The sequence below is a fragment of the Callorhinus ursinus genome, unplaced genomic scaffold, assembly GCF_003265705.2.
Source record: "Callorhinus ursinus isolate GAN/ISIS: 27379988/994484 unplaced genomic scaffold, GSC_fseal_2.0 scaffold9, whole genome shotgun sequence".
Classification (NCBI taxonomy): Eukaryota; Metazoa; Chordata; class Mammalia; order Carnivora; family Otariidae; genus Callorhinus; species Callorhinus ursinus.
Window position 1 is genome coordinate 57,754,860 of NW_027397071.1, and position 21,537 is coordinate 57,776,396.

The following is a 21,537-nucleotide window of genomic DNA, read 5'->3' on the forward strand; positions in this document are numbered from 1 at the left end:
GGGAGGGATTCAGAAGTTTTCCTCTAAACCCCCTGCTTTCTTTTAAGACACAGAGAGAAATTGGCTCTGCAGAAAATGTGGCCATTAGCCATGGAGTCCTGCCCTGGAGTCTGAAATCTAGAAAACAAGACTAGGCTTTCCTCTTAATGGTTTCTACAGTACCAGTCTTTCCCTGGAACATAAAGTGATGATTCTGTTTTTGCTTCCCAAAGCATAAATCCATCTGAATCTGAGACTGGATTGTATCGATCAGACTTGACTTTTGTTCTTACGGTGATTTACTTCAGATTAACTCTGTTACAGATGTCGGTCTTACATTCTTTTTCTTTACGTGGTTTCATCTTTCTTCTAACCAGTTAAAAAGCCTTCATCAGTTACTGGAGGTACTACTTGCTCTGTTGGATAAAGATGTCCCAGAAAACTGTAAAAACTGTGCTCAGTACTTTTTCCTATTCAACACTTTTGTACAAAAGGTAAGTGATTTTTTTCTAGTATCTTTTCCTAATAGAGCAGATTTCTAGTCCAAAGGAATTTTTTATACATGGAAAAAATTTGTATTGGTCAATACTGGATTTAAAGATAAGGTTTCATGAGGGTCTCTTAAGAATTTGCATCTGTGGGCTCTGTTGCTTGCCAGAATTCTGATACAGCAAATGTAGTTACTGAAGGCAGCGGGAGGCTGCAGTAGGACCAGGGCCTCAGTGCATGTGTAGCAGCCACTGCGGAGCCGTGTGAGCTTGTTGAAACCCCAGAGTTCTAACAGGTACTTCCTGTACGTAAATTACAGCATTTAAAAACTTACCCCTGACAACTTCTCGATTAACTGTGTTTTTAATACAGATTTTTGTCGGGATAGACCTGTAACTTGTCATTGTCCATATCTTGTGACAGCAAGGTATCCGGGCCGGGGATCTTCTTCTGAGGCACTCCACTCTGAGACACATGACCAGCTTTCTCCTCGGGGCCAACCGGCAAAACAACCAGGTAACGCCCGCTGCTTTATGGCCCCGTGCGATGGCCATGGTTTTGTTGCCTCATGGTTTCTCTCTGTGGCGATGAACATACTTCACCTCATAAGAGTCCAGGTGCTGGTACTACATAGCTTTTAAAGTTCTTTGGACTGCGATTGTTTTTACAGCCTCCTGGCAGAGTTTAGTCTGAAGATACCATGGAAATGACTAACGAGACTATCAGTCAAAAAGTGTCCTAGGAGGAAAGATGGGCTCTGACTAGGGGGTTGCAGAAGCCTTCAGGAAGTAGAGGCACTGGGGCCTCCTCGTGCCCTCAGGGACTATGGGCAAGGCCGTACCGGCGGAGGTTGCTGGTGTGGGGGAGCTTGTAATGGGGGGGGGGGACGCGGCCACGAGGCAGAGCGGTGTGGCCTCGCGATGCCTGTCCACATACAGCGAGAGGGAAGTTGTCTGTGGCAGTGGAGCTAGCTAGATCCCAGGATGGCTCTCCTGCTTGGCGTTTCTGTGCTGGCATGTTTCTCCCATCACCGTATGTCCTCTGTTTGACAGATTTAAATGTGAAAAATGTGACCGTGCACTGATGGTAAGCGCTGCTTACGCAGCACCTCTCGTGCCCCAGGCACGCTGGTTACTTTACGCGCCATGCCTGCTGTAGTTGAGTAAGATGAGCATTTTCCTCCCCATTCTCAAGCAAGCCTCAGAGCTCAGAGAAGTGACTCGTGTAAGGTCACAGAGCTAAGGCATCGTGGAGCAGGGACTCAGACCCACCTCCGCCTTCCCCCCTCCATAACACATGGTGTACACGGCACGTGTTCCTTTCTGAGGGGCTCCCCTCAGCCTCCTGTCGTTCCGCCTGTTGCTCTCCCCAGCACTCCCAAGTACTGCCAACACAGCACGCTCTGTGTGTAGGTAGGGTGTTGAAATTCACAGTGTCTTTGTTCACTGCACACTCTTTCCTTTCTGGGACTCCAGTGACACTGGCAGTTGATTGACGTTGACTGTAATTTAAATAAGATTTAATGTAATTAATAGTGCTACATAATCCATATTGTTTTACCTTTATGGAGCACACATAATGTGGAAAACATTTTCACTTTTCGTGTTTCGTTGGATCCTCACAACCACGAAGTGGGCAGGTAGGTCCTCTCTAACGTTGCATGGAGAGGTTAGGTGCAGTTACGGTAAAAAGCTTGCCCACATCCACCTAGCACGGTGAATAGCACAGGAGGGCCCGGCCACCAGCTCCCCAGCCTCCCGGGTTTTTCCCATCGTACTGGGATACAGGAAAGTTACCCAGCACATCAGAAGCGTTCAGTACCTAACTTGAATAGAGAAATGGAATGATTTTAGAACACAAGTTAATGTGTCTATAGGAAAAAAACACTCTTCAGCTAGCTTAAAACCCGTGACTTCCTTCTACTTTGATCTCTTCTACTATCAAACGTTGAGAAGAATCATGGCTCAAAATAGCATGAGCCAGCCCATCCTTTCCCTTCCTTTTCATATCGTTTCTAACCAAAACTCTAACATCCAGTCTATCTTCTCTGTCGACAGATACGTCGGTGGAGTTCAGCACAAGCACGAGAATTTGGGAATCTTCATAATACAGTGGCATTACTGGTTTTGCATTCAGATGTCTCGTCCCAAAGGAACGTTGGTGAGCTTTCACATATCTTTAATCCAGCAGAAGAATGAGAAAATGAATTTGTCGATAATGCAATGCATGGAGACTAATAATGTTAGCAGTTAAATGAATATTACTTCCCATTTGGCTATTTGATATTTGAGGAACACTTTAAAATTTTTTGTTTTAATGCAAGTTAAATTTCACTCTATTTTATTAGTTCGTCACAAGAGACAGTCAAATCGTTTATTTGGTGGGATGGGGTATACAAGTGTTAAAAAAACACTCTGGGATTAGAGGCTAATTCAGAGTTCATTCATCACCATAGTTGGCACGGCTAATCTAGTGGGGAAAATAGCCAAGTGTGGGTTGGAGTTTCCTAGCGTTGTGAACTTGACCAAGCCACCTGACCTTTCTGATCCTCAGTACAAAATGGAAATGTTAAAAACATAATTCCCCAGTGTAATGAGAACTAATCAGATAAAATGTTAAAGTACTTTGTAGAGCTAAAGAGGATTCAGATGTAGCTTATGTCGTTGAAATGTGTTTGAATGTAAGATGTATTTGGTACCTTTCCTGTTCTGTCCCCCAAAGTCAGTAGCTCAGTCCTCATTTTGTGCAGCTGATTTACATGTTGCCTCCATGCTTATCCAGTGTTCTAATCTATGTGCGTAGCACGTTTTTATACTGCTTCTAGGCCTTGTCAGGACAGCACCAACAGCAATAATAATAATAACACAACAAAGCAGCTGAAAAGTATCCAGGGTTTTCTGTGTGCTGTGTCTCCATGGAGCTCTGGGCTATGTGTTTAATCCTCTCCGCAAGCCTGTGAGGCATCGTCCCCTTCCACATACGGGGAAGCCAGAGCATGGCCAGGCTCGTAGCCTGCACAGGCCTCAGCTGGGAAGCAGCATAGGGCGCAGGATGTGAGGCATGCCTCTGACCACCAGCAGCTGTGGCAGGCGTTCATGTGGTGTGACCAGGAAGATCTGCTAGAAATCACAGAGCGTCGCTGTGCTCTGGGGAGCGCTCAGTGGCTATGAGGCAGTATGCTTCCTTCACTCTGACTCATACACTTGAAAAGACAAGGCTGTCTACCTAACTTGGGAGTGCAGACAGGTTTGTAAAAGAAAGAGTGCAGGTGCTTGTTTTCTAGTACGTGGGGTGACTCACCCCCTCCCTGTGGGTCAGTTCTGCTTAGCATAGGTGGTGATGGCCAGTATTTGAGGGCAGTTGTTGGAGCAACAAGTGTCTTGTCTGGTGTCTCCTCAGAGGCATTTGGGCATTTTCTGTCATACACTATTTATATTTTTACTTCTGTGAAAGATTGTCTTGGGAGATCTAAATAGTCACCCCGACAACTTAGGCACACACTGCGAGAAGTAGGTCCATGTTTTCTCCTGTCTGCGTGCCCGGCTTCCCCACTAGGCCGTAAGGGAACAGGCTCTAAGTACCGAGCCATCTCATGTGTGAATCTCTAGAGAACCGCTTCACCTTGTAGGTGTCTCTCTCATGAAATAACATCAACTGAGACAGGCTTGGTTTCTTTGGTCTCCTAAAGCTCCTGGTATGTTTAAACAACGGCCACCCATTAGTGTCGCCCCCTCCAGCCCCCTGCTGCCCCTCCACGAGGAAGTAGAGGCCTTGTTGTTCCTGTCTGAAGGAAAGCCTTACCTGTTAGAGGTATGTACTTGGTTTTCTGGAGCCTTTTTTTTTCTTGTCATTGTCTACTTGAGGAAAAATGCCTTTTGTAATATTCCATGTGTCACTGTGATGTTAAGAGAAATGGTTCTTTCAAATTAATATTTCTTCCTGGGTATATGTCAGAAAGAAATGAGCAGCTGAAGAGAATTTTTATTAGTCCTCTCTGCAACCAGGGATCGGACCTCCTGGTCCAGCCCAGCTAATTTCCCCTCCAGGTCTCAGGAGGAGGTGAACGACTCTTCAGCAATCACAGATACTCAGTTTACTCTCAGAGGATCTTGTTCCCCATCTTTTGTGTGTGTCTCTGGTCCTGGAATACCACAACTCTGGAGCACACGTACTTTATAAACCGCAGGAGTGTGGGAGTGGGCTGCTCACGGCCGTCCGTTGCACCACACACTGTGCGGCCCATCTGCAGCCTGGGCCCCTTCCCCTTCTGCCCAGAGCTACCTCCTCTTGAGAACTTAATCCTCCAGTTCTTCTTCCAAAACTTGATTTACATGTATAAACCCATGAGCCGTGTGTCACGCTGGTTTTTTAATCATGTCAATAGTGCTGTGCTATGTATCTCTTTTTTTTTTTTTTTAAGTTTTTTTAGCTTAACATTGTTTACTTTGGGGATCTGTCCGTGATTCTTTTAATTTATTGCTGGGGGCATACATTTGGCGCATTTCCCTTTGAAAATCTGATGAAAGTGACTCACGGGAAAAAGTGCACCTTTGCAGATTTTGTTCAGACAGACTTAGTCCCATAGCAGTTTTAAAGAAAGCCTATTTTGAGGGGATGTTGAAGATCTTAAGTCTGAGTACATTTCCGTTAAAATCAGAAACAACAGATCGACAGTTAACTGTGACCTAAGAAAACTTGACTCCTTTTATGCTCCCGCACTAGGTAATGTTTGCCTTGCGAGAGCTGACGGGCTCGCTCCTGGCGCTCATCGAGATGGTGGTGTACTGCTGTTTCTGTAATGAGCATCTCTCCTTCACCGTGCTGCATTTCATTAAGGTAGGGCCTCAGTGAGGCCTGGCAAGAGCTGAGAGCCTGCCACGGAGACGCCAGGAAGTATTCCTCCGCCTCCAGGCAATAGGCTTCTTTTAATAACCTCGGTTGCTTTCCCTAAAATCATAAAAATAGCACAGGCTCATTTTAAAAAAAATACAGAATAGAAAGAACTCAGAGTCTCACCATTCATTGATAATCACCATGAACATTCTCCCAGGTCTCCCTTTATTTTCTCTGCGTTGGAATTCTACTGTCTTTGGGATTCTTTGTCTTTTTTTTCACTTGACATTAGAAGTATTTCCCCGTATCATTAAGTTACCTCTGAGGATATGTCATCTTCTTGTGTACCATAATTTACTTAGCCATTCCCTTCCTAGTGAGGCATGTTTGTACTGGGCTCAATATTTAACTATTTAGAACATATTTCATAGTTAATGATATGCTGTGGTGACCATTATCATGTAAAATGGTTTTCCAATTTTGGTCCTGTTATCATCACCATTTTACAGTTGAGGAAACTGAGGCACAGAGTAAGTGACTCTCGCCCCGTGTCACACAACTAGTAAGTGGCAGAGTGGGAATTTGAGCATTGGCAGTCTGGCTCCAGGGCTGTGCTCTGAACCATGTTGTTCACTGCCTTTCTGGGGATTACCAGAAAAACTGCACATATTTTTATTAGGTTTTTGTTTTTTTTAATTTTTCATCTTTAATTTTGAATTACATGGATAATACCTGTCTGCATTTTTTTTGTGAAAAATTAAAACCTACAAATAAGGCCAAAGTCCACTTGAGCCGCCACCAACCAACCTTGTCCCCTGTCCGCCCTTCCCCAGGGATCAGTACTGTCACCTGGATATGTGTCCTTGCAGGCCTCTGTCTGTGAATGTACACTGTTTATAGTCGTCCCTGCCCACGGGATCTCTGCCACGCTTCGTGCCTGCCCCGGGATTTGTAATAGTGACACAGGTAGCACGAACAGGCAGCAGCTGATCAGGGGACTGTGTGTTTAGGAAATCGTGTTTGCCTTCTTAGGCAGGAAACACATTTCTTAGGAAAATGTGTTTGCCTTCAGCCTCTTTCCGTGCAGCCCCGTATCAGAGGTGATTGAGTTTTTCTTCTTACCCTTCACTCATTATGTGACCTCAGGCGATTTCCTCGTCTATAAAGTGGGGGGAGGTATGACTTGACTTCACAGAGGGTAAAGATGCGGTGGCCCTGGCGCCTCGGAAGGGCGGTATTGTAACGTCACGTCCTCTCCCGCAGTACACACGCACGAGGCTGCAGGTGCACAGAAGTGTGACTCTTAGGAACCCTCACGCCTTCTTTAGCAGAAAGGAACTCTTGGCAGAGTTTTCTGTGTCATAAGCTGACTTTTCTTAACATACATCCCTCATAGCGTACTTAGCCCAGAGCACATATCCTGGAAAACAGAACAGGATATGTATGAAGGAAACAGAAACAGAAATTTGGGCCTGTTCACTTGAAATTCTTTCCTTTCTTTTCTGTCTTTCTTCCTCTCTCCTTCCTAATGTCATAGTCAAGTGGGACAGCGTGGCAGTGCTGCAGTCCATGGAGACTGCATTAGCCCCAGGTTTAGCATTCGGGCAAGCTGAGGCCCAGCAGGGGCAAGTGATAGTGCTAGAAGTAGAACTTGGTTCTACTTGCTTGGTTCTTCTAGCGGCGTTGCTGGCCGCTCTGACGGGCTTTCCACTGAAGACTCACCAGAATCTTTATGCTTTTAAAAAATATTACAGAACCAACTAGAAACAGCTCCACCCCATGAGTTAAAGAATACATTCCAACTGCTTCATGAGATACTGGTAAGTGAAAGATGTTCTGATCCTCTTGTGTTGTTGATTAAGTTTACTAGTCAGCACGTGTTTGTAAACAGAAAAGTGTGTGCCTTTGTGTCATTTTGCACTCACTTGGTCTGCACTTATGAGTCCTCTTTAGGCCAGTCAGGTTTTTGTCATTACTGGCTGAGAGGTGAGTGGTAGGAGACCAGGGAGGGAGCTGGACAAGTCCAGGAGGGACAGTGCAGAGAGCCAGGGAGCGTGGACAGCCTCACCTTGCGTGGGGGACCGTGCTATGCACAGACATCGTCCCCTTTAAACCTCATGATAACCATCAGAGGTAAATTGCTGGCTCTACAGTTCGTTCGAATCTAAGACACCATTGGCTCTCTATGTGGGCTACTAAAAATACTGCTTACAAGCCACAAAACTGGAATGTAATTGACTGTAGGATGTGCCCCAGTTTCAGAAGTATGAAAAGCAGGGGAAAGTTCAGTTGTAAGCAGTGGACATGCTGAGTGAAGAGGGATATGCCCAAGGCCACCCTTGAATTAAAGTGACAGAGCCAGGATTTGAGCCAGGCAGCTGGCCCCAGAGCTTGTGTGCAGGGACTGTAAGTACATAAGTGGCATGACCAGAAGAGGGAACTGAGGAGGGCTTGGGGAGAAAAGCCCAGACCAGATCATGAAAGGCTGCCAGTTACCCAGAGCACGTGGGCTTTTTCCCGTTAGGCCCCTGGTTGCACACAGGTGGGCAGGTTCTGTCTCTATGCCTATTATATTTGACCCAGAGTTATTCTGTTTTATGATTTCTGGCTTCTGGCCTATCCTGAGAAACCAGGTAGTGTGATGAATCGGCCCCGTTTCGCACCTGCCCCCATCCCCTAGAGCAGTCAGCTCGCCCCCTCTGATGAGGCACGTGCTACCCAGTCGCCCTCTGTCCTCGCTGCCCCATATCATTGTACCTAGCCCACTTTGTCCGTTTCTTGTCATCCTGGCCTCTGTAGATGTTTCAGTTGCAACCTCTGCCGTCACTGATGGGCACTATGGGGAGGCCTTAACAGGAGAGTGACGTGACTTGATTTAGGTTAGAAAGGTTCCGCTGGCACTTGTTTTGAAGGACTGACTGAAGAAGGAAGCCAGGTTGGAATTGGAAGACCACATAGGTGTGGTCTCCATGTGTTTGGGAAAGAGAAACCGTAGACTTTGGTGACTGGGTGTGAGCCGATGAGCGCCCAGCCCCAGGCTCACTAAGCAGAGGGAGAGACCAGGTTCCCTTTAGGTCCCTAAGACTTAACATAGGCCTGGGCACAGAGTGAGCATTTAATAAACCCTTCTGAACAAGGACAAACATCATGGATGGCATTTGTAAAAAGCCTATCTCTGGTCCTTTACCTCCTTTTTGGTCCTAATACTTTTATAAAATACAAAAGATCGTTGCTCCTCAGGAGTCGGAGTGTGTATTGTTTGCTCAGCAGCAAACCACTGACGTTACTGCCCTGCGCACAGGTCAGTGCCAGGCAGTAGAAGTCCAGCCATGAGCAGGACAGTTTCAGCCCTGTGGGGCGTGGCATAAACCTCCTGGCAGCAGCTAGAGCCTGTATCGGAGCAAAACTCCAACATGGTCTTGGTAAACAATTTAGACCCTAAACCTCTTATCCTTGGGATCATGAAATATACATCCTTGTAGCCTACTGTAGCTTCCTATGGAGAACTATAGAGGTAGCAAGTAAGAACACAGAGATAAGAAATGAATGCGTCTTCAACTATTACTTAATAGTTTTTCATCTTTAGTTTAAAATTTAAGGAGCGCCAAGCTGGCTCAGTCAGTAGAACATGTGACTCTTGATCTTGGGGTCATGAGTTCGAGCCCCACATCAGGGAGTAGATTGTACTTAAAATAAAATAATAAAATAATATTTAAGATACTGTTGAGATACAAGCCAGTGACATGTTGTTGTTCGTGTATATTGGGTTTTGTTAAGTTAGGAACTAAATTAATCTCTTGAACAGAATCTTTTTTTTTTTTTTAAGATTTTATTTATTTGACAGAGAGAGACACAGCGAGAGAGGGAACACAGCAGGGGGAGTGGGAGAGGGAGAAGCAAGCTTCCTGCAGAGCTGGGAGCCCGATGCGGGGCTCAATCCCAGGACCCCGGGATCATGACCTGAGCCGAAGGCAGACGTTTAACGACTGAACCACCCAGGCGCCCCGAACAGAATCATTTTTAAAAGACACCACATGGTCTCATACAAGTTCCTTCGTTCATTTACCAGTCTTTGTCTCCTTCTGTCACAGGTCATTGAAGATCCCATACAAGTGGAGCGAGTCAAATTTGTATTTGAGACAGAAAATGGATTATTAGGCAAGTAGCCTGGCCTTCCTGAGAAATGTCTGTAGCAGACGCACAGACAGCCTGTTGTTCTGGCTGGCCTCCTCCCCGACTGGTCTGCCCCGGCACTCGGCCCCGGCGCAGGTCAGCGAGGGCTCCGGGAGAGGCCTGTTGGGGCCGTGGGCTCCCGCGTTCCGGTCAGGAGATGTGACACCAGAGGATCTTACCAGCTGGACTCTCTCCCCCCGAGTCAGCAAAGTGCAGCTCGGGGTCCTGTTACTGGGTCAGCTAAGAGTTAGGGGTGCCATGACTTTTTTCAACAAGCTAAAGGCTACTTTCTGATGCCAGAAATCTTTCAATCCCCTCTGCAGCCATTAGGGAGGGAAAAACTAAAACCTTAGGCTCAGGATGTTGTCAAGCTCATGAAATGGGATTGGTTTTATTTTTTTACCTGTGGTATTAATACATCCAAATTTCTCTTATCTACTCATAAAAGCTTTTTGCAGTTTTCTTTTTCAGAAGGCTAAAGTGCCTTTAATGAGCTGTTTCTTAGAAAAAGTGTGGTTAGAAATTGTCCTCTCCAACACCCACCACCCCACCAGTATTTCCAGTTAATCTGAGTCATTTTAGATTTTGCTCTGTGGCAAGAGATTGAAGACCTCTTCTTATTGCAGCAAAGTAATGTGAGCTAAAAAGTTGTGTAGCTGCAACATTGCAGGCCACCAAGTGGCGCCCAGCTTCGCCAGAACTTCCAGACCATACGCTCCTCAAGAGTCCACACCAAGGATTATTTCTTTTTATATCCACAAAGCACAGAGAGTAAGCATTTGTTGAACCTAACACATAACATAAATTTCCATTTATCAAACTGAAAGTGTTGTAACCGCTCTTCTGTCAGGAGCATGGAAAAGTTTAGAGGTCTGAGTGAATAATCAGCTGTGGAGGTTTGAGCTTCTCTTCAGTTCTTCCAAAAATCAAACTCCCACTGCCACATATGTTTCTGGAATACCATTGAAAGCAGTGTCTCTGCCCATTACAATTTGGGGGATCCTATTGAGCCACACTGCCATGCTTTGTGTTAAGTGCCCTCTTTGCTACTCAAACCAGTTGGTTGTGAATGTTCAGGAGAAGAAAGTGGCATTACTGGGACCCACTTTCCGTGTCATGCTTTCTTCTCACAATTCCCTCTTCTCTTCACTCAGCCCTGATGCACCACAGCAACCATGTGGACAGCAGTCGCTGCTACCAGTGCGTCAAATTTCTCGTAACTCTTGCTCAAAAGTAAGTATCGACTCAGAATGCAGGGAGGAACTGGTGTCTTCAGTTACAAGTCAGATAGGACCGGGAAACCAGTCTCCCTTGGTTTAGTTCCTATAGTCTGACTCAGGGCATGCTTGCTTGGATGGTTCGGAAACCCAGTCACGTGATCTCGAAGAGATGTGAAGAGAGGTGTCAGAGGAGCCGCAGATTTTATGGAATCCAAGAAAAAGGCTAAATCAGAAGGCCTTGTGCAGGAAACGCAGGAATCAAAGCAGATTCGGGTACCTTCCCAGCAAGAGTTCATGAACTTTGGTTTGAGATAGCTTTCAGTAATGTAGCTTCACTACCACGTACGTCAGGTTCTAGGTCCCCGCTTTCAAAACAGTCTCTCAAGAGACAGAACATGTCATAGCTCCTTCGACTCGTGACCCCAGGCACTGTGCTCTCTCATTTAATGTGTGCACCGGCTCTGTGAGGCCAGACTGCCAGCCCCATGTCACGGGCGGTGTGAGGGCCGTGCCTGTAGTTGGAGCGAGGGCTGCAGCACAGGCTCACGGCCTTCAGGGCAGAGGCTCGCTCTTTATCTAACGGTGGCACACTACACGCAACATCATGTCTGTCGTCTTAACCCTCTTTAGGCACCCCCATCGGTGGCATTAATAAGTCCCTTCACTTTATTGGGCAGCCGTCACACCATCATCTCCAGAACGTCTTCATCTTCCCAGACTGAAGCTCTGTCCCCACCCAACACTAACCCTGCACTCCCACCCCTGCTTCCCCCCAGCAGCCACCCTTCTGCTTTCTATGAATTTGACGATTCCAGGTGCCTCCCCTAAGGGTAATCGTGCAGGACTTGTGCTTCTGTGCCTGGCTCATTTCACTTAGCCTGAGGCACTCGGGTTTATCCGTGTTCTAGCCTGTGCCGGAACTTGCTTACTTTTTTAAGGCTGAATACCACCCCCTTGTACGGCTGTACCACGTTGTCTTGGTCCATTTATTAGTCGACAGCCACATGGAAAGCAAAGGTTCTCATTGTTAGAAGGGGCCTTAGTGGCTTGCTGCCTCAAACTCCACTGGGTAGTATGTGGGCCAGCAGTGCGTGGCTGCCACTGAGTCCGCACCCAGCCTTCCTTATAAGCGTCACTGATTTTGCTCCAGATTTTTACTGACTCTTAAGCATGGGAATTGCCATCCTTGGGTTTGTGCCAAAATAAGAGTAAGAAATCTGTTGAGCCTCAGCTGCTGCATGTGAGTGTCCTCAGCAGATGAATTGAGAGCCTGGTCGAAGTAATGCGTGAACGTGCCTTTTCCAGATGACATAGCATTGTGGACACAGATGGAGACCATCCTGCCACAATCGTGGGTGCGTTAACTAGGCTTGATGTTGGCAGCGTGACAGCATAAGTACTTGCCTGAGTGGCATTTCCAAATCGTGATGGGGCCGCATGGTATGTCTGATGCGTGTCCTCCATCCCTCCATTCTATACACAGTGTCGCCATCAATACTGTCTTTGAATGTGAAGGACAGCTTTCCAAGTGGGCAAGGAAAAATGCAGAGAGGGCTCCAGGACCACACTTTAAAATTGTTTTTCCACTAATATTCTTATTCAAATCACAAAAATTTAAAGACCAGTTTGATTCTTTTAAGAATCATTTCTCTTATTAAATAGATGATGTGTTGTGGGGGTTTTTTTTTGTTTGTTTTATTTTTTAGTTTCCGTCTTTGAACTGTGATAGAACTGAGTGGATGAGGTCGTTCTAGATCAGAGACTTTTCACTACATATTTACCTTTTTCTGCTTCTCGAAGTTTACACACGGGAGTGTATCCAAACCAAAACAAGTAAAAACAATAGAAATACAACTGAACTTTAGTGAAAGTTGCATCTGTGTATCGAAATCAAAAGGTAGTGTAGATGAAACAAGTATATTTGCAAGGAACGCATTTGGCTCATACAACCCCCCCCCAGGTGCCCTGCTGCTAAGGACTACTTCAAGGAGAACTCCCACCACTGGAGCTGGGCGGTGCAGTGGCTACAGAAGAAGGTAACTAACTGCAGCTCCAGCTTTGCTGGCGGTCACACAGGAATCAGTAACAGCACATCTTGTCAGGGAAAATCTCTTCATTTGGAGACTGGCCTCAGAGTTATTTTCAGACTTCCAACTTTTTTCAGTACAGTTGATACCTATCTCTACGCATGAAGTTCATGTGTCGATACAGTGTCTGAACTTCATAGGTGAGAGAGCAGGGGTGAATGTCTGAGACCTGGTGGTTCACTGAACTCGAGAGTGGACGTAAAATCCTCCCGGTGTGATAGATCTGGGTCCATCTGTGTGCCGTGTTAGATGCTTTTTATGTTCAGATACTCACGTGGGCTTGTTTGTCGTGTCTGATGGCGTTTTTGACCTTCCGTCTCAGATGTCAGAACATTATTGGACACCACAGAGTAATGTCTCTAATGAAACATCAACTGGAAAAACCTTTCAGCGAACAATTTCAGCTCAGGTGAGGCTTCTCTTTTGGTTTTGCATGGCTTCAAATCCCATAGGTAGGATTTTCAGTGTGTTTCTCAGAAGCCACAGCCTCCGAGACAAGAGGTGTAGGTTAAAAATGAGAGGGGGCTGGGGCGCCTGGGTGGCTCAGTCAGTTAAGTGTCTGCCTTCAGCTTAGGTCATGATCCCAGGGGTGCTGCGATCGAGCCCCGCATCGGGCTCCCTGCTCTGCAGGAGGCCTGCTTCTCCCTCTGCCTGCCGCTCCGCCTGCTTGTGCTCTCTCTCTCGTCAAATAAATAAAATCTTAAAAAAAAAAAAAATGAGGGCGCCTGGGTGGCTCAGTTGGTTAAGCAACTGCCTTCGGCTCAGGTCATGATCCTGGAGTCCCGGGATCGAGTCCCGCGTCTGGCTCCTTGCTCAGTGGGGAGTCTGCTTCTCTCTCTGACCCTCTTCCCTCTTGTGCTCTCTATCTCTCATTCTCTCTCTTTCTCTCAAATAAAATCTTTAAAAAAATAAATAAATAAAATAAAAAATAAAAAAAAAAATGAGAAGGGGCAGAAGAGGCGAATTTCTGTGAAGACAGCATGTTGTTGGGCAGTTGGCAAATTATGTGCCAGAAGAAAAGTAGTGTGGGTCACAGAGGTTGGGGGGCGCGCTGGTGGCTGCTGGGCGGGCACCACCTGGAGGCTCCCGCTGCCTCCAGCAATCAAGTGAAGGGTTGTCTTCTTTGGTGGCACTGCTGCCACCGCACACCCCCTGACTTTTCCTCTTGTGTTTCAATCTCTTCACAGGACACGTTAGCCTATGCCACAGCTTTGCTGAATGAGAAAGAGCAATCGGGAAGCAGTAACGGGTCGGAGAGCAGTCCCGCCAATGAGAACGGAGAGAGGCATTTACAGCAGGTATAGCAGTGGCCCACGTCCTCATGGGAAAGGGCACCACCTGCTCTCAAGTTTTCCAAAAAGAATTTCCGTAATCAAGAAAAAAAGGAGACACCAGCCTCGCCCTCTAGTGCTCCCTGTCCGGGGCTCACCAGCAGTGTGCTTCCAGAGTGGAACAGTGTTGCCGAGTAAAGTTGCCACGAGGCTCTGGCCTCAGGCTCTGGTGGGCAGCACTGTCGCCTCGGCGCTGAGCCTGATAAAGCCAGGCCGCAGCGGCGTTCCTCCCAGCGGGTTCTCTTCATTCTGCCGGGTTGCCACAAATCACCCCCTCCACCTTTGTCTCTCCAGCCTTCCTGGAAACAGACCCTTGAAGGGCCATTGAAATAACCCACTTGTCAGGGGAGTCAATACCTTTAAGCTTATTAAAAAAAAATAAAATGAACATTTTCAGTACTGCTCAGTCTAGTGGGCAAAGGAATGAAGTATATGTATGGAACGCTCACTGGTGAAGCAGGCGTACCGGTAATGGTGTGTGCCGAGAGGGTGGTCTCTGGAGTTCCACCACAGTGCTTGGCACAGAGGCCTGGTTAAATGAATCTTGTTGATGTTGTCTGTGCTATTTGTTTTAACCTTTCAGATCCTCATAACCACCCTGTGAGGTCCCTGTTAACCCCGACTTTCCAGAAGGGACGTGGAAGCTCAGCAATGTGATGCAGTTTAACCCGGGATGGTGCTCAGCAGCTTACCTCCTCGCCTACTTTATTTGCAGAGAACATAATGGCTGTCGGACAGAAGCTCCTGCGGCCGCCAGACTCAGCCCGTGCCAGTGTGTGTGCACACGTGTGCACACCCCCCGACCACTCCCTCTCCACACATCCCTTCCTGCAGTGTTGCGACACACTCCGCTCTCCCTTATCCTTTTAAAGAAATTCTTCTTCCCTTTTATCCCCTGCCTTCTTTCCCCTTCTCCACAGCCAGACTTCTCCAAAGAATGGTCCAGACTTGCAGTTTCTTCTCTCTCCCTCTTCCTTCGACCTCTTCCAGGCTGGCTCCCCGCCCTGTGGCTGGCTCAGCGGTCGGGTGACAAGTAGCCTACACTTCTCAGGCCTCATCGTGGTGGAGCGCTGCACAGCATCTGACCCTGGTGGCCACTCCTCCCTTCTGGAAACACTCTCTCCCGGGGCTTCCATGGCACCCTGCTCTCCCAGCTTTCCTCCAACCCCTCCAGCTGTTCTTTCTCCATCTCCACCACCTTGATTCTTGCAGGTGCCACACAGGACAGCTCTCTTCCTCAGAGACACCTCACACCCGCCATGCCCCATGCCTCCGCCCGCCCCCACCGGAGCTGGCCTCCCTCCGTGTCCTTATCACAAACAGCACCCTGTGCCCCGGACACGCTGCAGTCCACTCACCGGTCCTGCCAGGTTGACCATTTAAATCTCTCCCATGCATCTGTTACATTGGCCTAAGCACCTTAGTGTCTTGGGGCTTTGTGAGAACTCCCTGCCTTGCTCTTGCTTCCCTCTGCTTCGTCTGCTTAAACCCTCGATGGCTCTCCATTGCTGTCAGGGTAAAGGCCAGAATCTTCAGCACAGTCCTGCTTGATGTGGCCCCTGCCTACCTCCGCCCCTTCATTTTCTGACTTCTGGATACCAGTGGCCTTCTTATAGTTTAACAAATGCCCTTTTTTTCCTTCCACCTTGGGCCTCCCCCACCCCCACCCCCGGGTCTATCTCCCACTGGGCTTTATGTGTCACTTTGCAGAGACTCCTTGTTCCTTCCCCACCCCCACTGCCAGCTAGATCAGCCCCAGGACACACGGCAGGCATTCAGAACTTTGTTAGTGTGCAAACCAAAGGCCACACAGCTGGTGACAGAAGCAGAATCCAGGAGTGACCCAGAGCCGTCTCCGGCAGAGTGGCGCAGTGCCCGGCGCACATCCACCCCATCACAATGCTCCCCCTGAGTTCTCACAAGCACTGCAGCACTGTAGCCTAGTAGCCTGGTGACCTGAGGCAGGTCGCTGGGTGCCTTCAGTGACTGGGAAAACATGGAAATGAGAGTTGTGCATAATCGGGAATCGTCAAATATAAGGTGTTACATTTCTGTTTTATTATCCTTTGATAAACTTTCACTTGTTCAATGCACTCGTTTACCGAACACAAGTCAGTGGACGCAGAGAAACTTTTCTCTAACTTTACCATGCATGAAGTGAACTTCCTTCTCTTTTCAAAGGGTTCAGAGTCCCCCATGATGATAGGCGAGTTGAGAAGTGACCTGGACGACGTGGATCCTTAGAGGAGCAGGCACACCAAGCGCGCAGTGAGGAGTCAGCTCAGTTCCCGGGTGCTCAGCGCTGTTTGGAAATCAGATTCTCACCCTTGAGCCCTTTAGAAGAGCCCGAAGCTTGGACTAGGGGGGCCTGCTGTGATCCCAGAGGAGTGTGTGTTTTTAAAGAAGGCACTGTTGGCCCCTGGAGAAGGTTCAGGAGCTGTTTGGCAGTGGGAGAATTCCTGCCCCCGGATCAGCCATCCTGGGGCACAGTCCGCACGGGGATTCACGTTTCTGTGGAGATCCTAGGAAATAAAGCCGGTGGCAGACTTTTTTTGTTACGAACATACAAGAGTGAACGGGGTAAAGCCGTTGCTTTCCCTATGATGCTACAAAAGAAATCCCTTTGGTTTTTATATTTAAAAAAAAAAAAAAAGCAAGCTGCCTTTAGATATGTGGGGGGCAAATTTTTAATCTTGCAGTAACATTGAATAGGAATATCCAATTTAAAATGATGTAAAGATAGGTGATAAAATTCCTTTTCATTGTAAAATAGTAGTTAAAGAACTCCGTTTACACAGACCTTTGTATTTAATATGTCTCCCTATTTGTATAGAAATTTCAGACAGGTCAGGATGAGAGCCCTGGGCATAAAATTGGATCTTGATGAAATGTTACCAGGATCAAAAATTGGGAAATTTATTATGCTCTTTAAGGTATTTTTCTGATATAATTGAGGTTGAAAAGAGCAATAAAAAAAAAAAAAAAGTCCCCCAGAAGTACAAGGTGCATTCTTTGACATCAATCACTAAAGAAGTTACGGAATTTTTCCCCAAATTTTGAAAACAGCAAAATAAAAAGCACTTTAAATTATAATTTTATTGAGTTTGACTTCAAAAAATCATCTTTCTAATGCTTGGAGACATATTGAATAAACTGTAGTCTTAAATCATGTGATCTGCAATCATTTGCTTTTGCTTAAAATATAATTACTAAAACCCTTGGTACTGGTTGTAAATGAAGTTAAATATTTGAGTTGAGAAGCACTGCTCTGTGAGTTGTAATTTTAATGCGGAGAAGGAACTTGAGACTGTTTCTCTTCAACATGACTAATGAACACTGAAAAGAGACAAGATTTATTTTCCCAGAAATAACCAGAAAGTAATTGAACAACTGTCCATTTTGTTGGTATTTCCCAAGTATACCACCATCCACTCATTTCAGATTAAATAACCAGCTTCCCTTTCTCCAGAGGGGAGAAGGGGATATGCCAACGTATTTCATATATTTTGTACATTTTGTATTTTGAGTTTCTACACACATTTTCAACCCCATTTTGCCTTTAGTTATGTGTTCTTCCTTGTTTCCAACTCCCCGTGCACGTAGGGAAGCTTAGGAAGTGCCAGGTTGCCCCTGTTGGTTAGATTTGCCAAGTCAGAGAGGCGTGGCCAGCCCCAAAGTGCCTTTTTGGTGGCTTTCGCATTGTGTGGACATACGACAGGCACCTTTCACTGCTGTGCACTCCAGCCCCCAGCCCCTTCGCTACTAAACGTTGAAGTGACTGTGCAGCCGGACCACAGTTTGTATGCATGTCTACAGCCCCCACAGCCTAGCAATGGCCATTGTCAAGGACACTGTGCAGACGGGGCTACATTTAAGAGCAGAACTGCCCCCTCAGCGAATTGGTCAAAGGAGTTGGCAAATTTTACATGGTTCTGCTGTTCTTGGAATTTCAAATGTGATGTTTTAAAATTGATTTTGAGTTCATAAATACTCCCATGTCCTACTGTTTTCCTAACCGCCCCCACCACAGCCTGCTCTCCACCCCCATCCTCACAAAACGATTGTGTAGGACATGACCTTGAAATGCCAGTGATGATCTGTGTTGGGATATCATCACTGGCAACTGCACTCTCAGGAGCCCAAATTCAGGAGTGAAATTGCCACTTCTAGTCCTTATTTCCTATGGAAACAAAGCCTCCCACCACCCCCAGCACCTGCTGTCCTCACTGTAAGGCTCCATCAGGATCACCCGTCACTGTTGTGTATCATACGCTCTGGTTAAGTTTGTTTGTGTTGTTGCTGCAATGACCATCACTTCCTCTTTGCCAGGAACCACTTGATTTCCAGCGGCTGCAGTCTACAACAAACCTGCTGAGGACTTTTTTTTAAATGTACAACAAAGTGACAATTATGACAGGCTTACCTTGGAAGAGTTGTCATTTTTACTGCCGATTTTTTGGATGAAGATGTTTTTATAAACCTTTCAAAATGGTCTGCACATCGAGTAGGAATTGCACAACTAACTCAATGCTGTGTGTTCTCAAGACACTCCCTTCGCGAGGCCAACCGTAGGGTGCCACGCCTGCCCCTTGGAGCCATCTGGGAAGGAAAACAAACGAGCAGCCCAGCGGGTATCTTGCCCATGACTTCTCCTGGAGTACTCACACGGTCACTGGCAACTAGAAGAAATGGTAGGACCCAGAGCATCGTGTCCTCGGACTTCCCCTGTCTTGCCCCACCCCACCCCCCACCCCCCCGCTAACATTTGAGATGTGTGCAGTTACCTTTTGAGCTTGGAACAAGCAGACTGGAATTTTCCTCTGCTACCTCTTGTATACAAAATCTTGTTTATAAAATTTCAAAAGGAAGTAGATAAACTAGGGGAGAATCTTAATCCTAAATTTGGTTCATGAGTGGCAGAGTTCTTAGCTTCTAAGGGTATAAAATAAATTTTTCAAAAATGTAGAGTTGGAGTCTGGCCGACCTTCTTCTGCTTGGTGTGGGGGGGGGCGCCCCGGGCCCATGGCCCGGTGTGAGATAGCTCTGGGGTTGCTTTCTGAACTTGGCGCTGATGAGGTGAATCAGACCCCTCTTTAATAATGAGGAGTGATGGCTCTTGTAAGCCTTTTGCGGTTCTTTCCTCTGTATAGTCCGACCATTTTAGGATTTGTTTGCCGAGCTTGGATAAGGATGCCAGACTCAGGCTGATGGCCTACAGACATCTCCCCCGTAGTCCTGAGGTCTCCCAAGTGATCCCAGTAGAAATCACGTCCCTGGGCAAGCTGGGCTTCTTGTGAGACCATAGGTCTCAGTCTCACTCCTGATGTCCTGTGTGTGCGCATGTGGCTCCATGTTTGCTGCCCCAAACCTTCCTCCTGTGGCCCACACCAGTTCCTGTCCCACTCGCAGTGACCACCTGCCAACATAAGCAAAACCCAGGGCGTTGGCCTCTCTCGAGCCTGGAGCGGTCAGGGTATGGCTGTCCAATGAACCGACACCTGATTCCGCGCCCCCTTGGGGAAAGGGCATGTCCAGCACCGCATAGCCCACCAAGGTGCCCATGGCATTCAGGCTGTTAGCTTCGGGCAGTTCTTGAATGCTTTCCATGATGCTAAATTGTCAGAAAATAGAATTTGGGGGGATTTTTGCTTTGCAGGCAGATTCCCTTATCATTTATGATGTGGGCTGCTTAGAGGTAGGCCTTGCTTAAGACAGCTACACTCACCAACCCCAGAGAGGCCGGGCGGTCCCATATTGAATGGGATAATTACACTTCGCAAACTAGCCTGAGACTGTTCATAATTTCCAATCATGAAAAGTGATCATGGATATAGGGCTGACTCATTACAGAAGCACTGGGCAGTCGTATAACTTACCTTATTCCATAAATACTGACTCTGTGCCGTAGGAGAAGAGAATGAAAAAGACAGGGAACCAGAGCTTGGCAGTGGACATGGAGGAGAGAGCGTCGAGTGCCACAGGGGCACCAGTTACCACAGGGGCGGCCCAGCCGCCTAGGGGCTCAGGGAAGGCAGATTGTACCCTAAGCCAGACATAAGCGCCTGGTACAAACAAGGCATCATCCTAGACAGTCAAACTCAGGCAAGGGTTGTGACAAAGTTGTTTTTATTTTAAAAAGTCACCATATAATAAAAATGTTACAAAACCTGGAACAATTATCTTTCAAGTTACAAAAGCAAAACAGAAGTCTAGGAAAGCAGGCAGTAGAGAGGGCTGTTTACAAACCAAATAGATAAATGCTTATTTTTGTTTGCTTGGGTGGGGGTCAGGGAGCTCAAAGAGGGGAGGAGAGTTGCCCTCCCCCTCCAGCCCAGAGAGCCTCCCCACCCCCATCAGAGAGAACCTGCCAGCACCGTTCACCCAGTGCCCCGTCCTGGCTCACCATGCTGCCTCAGGCCTGTGCACCCCCTCTGAGCCTCAGAAGTTTACCTATAAAGGGGGGTCCCCACCTGTGCTGTCACAAGAGGCTTGGTGCTAGAGCCAAATCCAGGTTATATGTGTGGGCCCCACCTCCCGCCCTGGCCCTGCAAGCTTGGCAGGCACCCCCTCTCAGGTTCCCAGTTTCTTCCTCCCCGAAGGGCAGGCAGCGGTGTGTCCTGTGCAGGGTGGGTGCAAGGGCTGGGTGAGATGGGGTATGGGCCCCACGGCCCCCACTGCAAACTGCAAAGTCGGCCCTGGGCGATGCCTCCTGCGGGCCACGCTGGGTGTCCGGCCAGACCTGCACCTGAGCACGAGGAGGGCTGCGGGAAGAAGCGAAGCCCGGCGCCTCAAGCACCTGGTCCGGTCTCCCACCTCCGGCTGGATCTCTGTCACTGTTGCCAGTGGCTCAGGAGTGGGTACGAGAGCTAGGGATATCGTCAACAAAAGCTGTCTTCCAGGCGAGTCCTAACAGCAGGGCTGGGAGAGCCCGTGAGATCACCAAACTGATGCAGGTCCCTCCACAGAAGGAGTGGGGACTTGAACCCGGATCTCCTGGCAGCCGACCATGGGTTCATTCTGGCCTCAATGTCCTCATCTATCCAATGGGTAGAACAGACCCTACCTTTGTCCCGGGGCTACTCTGAAACCCTGTGAGAATGTGGGTGGAGAAGCACCTTGGCCCTTTGGAATCACCGGCCAGACCTGGGCAAGCATCACCCCTGTCAGTGCCTAGCCAGCCTGCACCCCACAGTATGGAAAACTGATCCTCCGTTGATCAGGGAGCCCAAAGGGCTTCCCCAAAGAGGGCAGGAGGTAAGGAGCTATTTCTCTGTTTCACACTCACTTCCCCTTCCAGCCCTCAAGTGCTCACACACGGGAGGATGACTGCCTCCTTCGGGGAGCCCTCGGGGTCATTCTGCCCAGGAGCTGAGCACAGCTTGACCCGTGTGTGTAAGTGGTGGAATGTCGGGTGCCTCCCATTCA

General features: G+C 47.7%; 1 protein-coding gene across 3 annotated transcripts in view; it reads left to right on the forward strand.

Moving 5' to 3' along the window:
- Positions 1 to 19,077, forward strand: part of USP24 (ubiquitin specific peptidase 24) — a 135,956-nt gene extending 116,879 nt beyond the window's left edge. For all 3 annotated transcript variants that reach the window (XM_025871721.2, XM_073896683.1, XM_073896684.1), the window contains exons 57-68: positions 357 to 473; positions 892 to 984; positions 2,526 to 2,628; positions 4,157 to 4,278; positions 5,191 to 5,304; positions 7,056 to 7,121; positions 9,393 to 9,459; positions 10,629 to 10,707; positions 12,655 to 12,730; positions 13,104 to 13,190; positions 13,969 to 14,079; positions 16,294 to 19,077. In XM_025871721.2, the coding sequence (XP_025727506.2) occupies positions 357 to 473; positions 892 to 984; positions 2,526 to 2,628; positions 4,157 to 4,278; positions 5,191 to 5,304; positions 7,056 to 7,121; positions 9,393 to 9,459; positions 10,629 to 10,707; positions 12,655 to 12,730; positions 13,104 to 13,190; positions 13,969 to 14,079; positions 16,294 to 16,356 (1,098 nt within the window). In that variant the 3' untranslated portion in view covers positions 16,357 to 19,077. The remainder of the gene's footprint in view (positions 1 to 356; positions 474 to 891; positions 985 to 2,525; positions 2,629 to 4,156; positions 4,279 to 5,190; positions 5,305 to 7,055; positions 7,122 to 9,392; positions 9,460 to 10,628; positions 10,708 to 12,654; positions 12,731 to 13,103; positions 13,191 to 13,968; positions 14,080 to 16,293) is intronic.
- Positions 19,078 to 21,537: the final 2,460 nt, after the last annotated feature.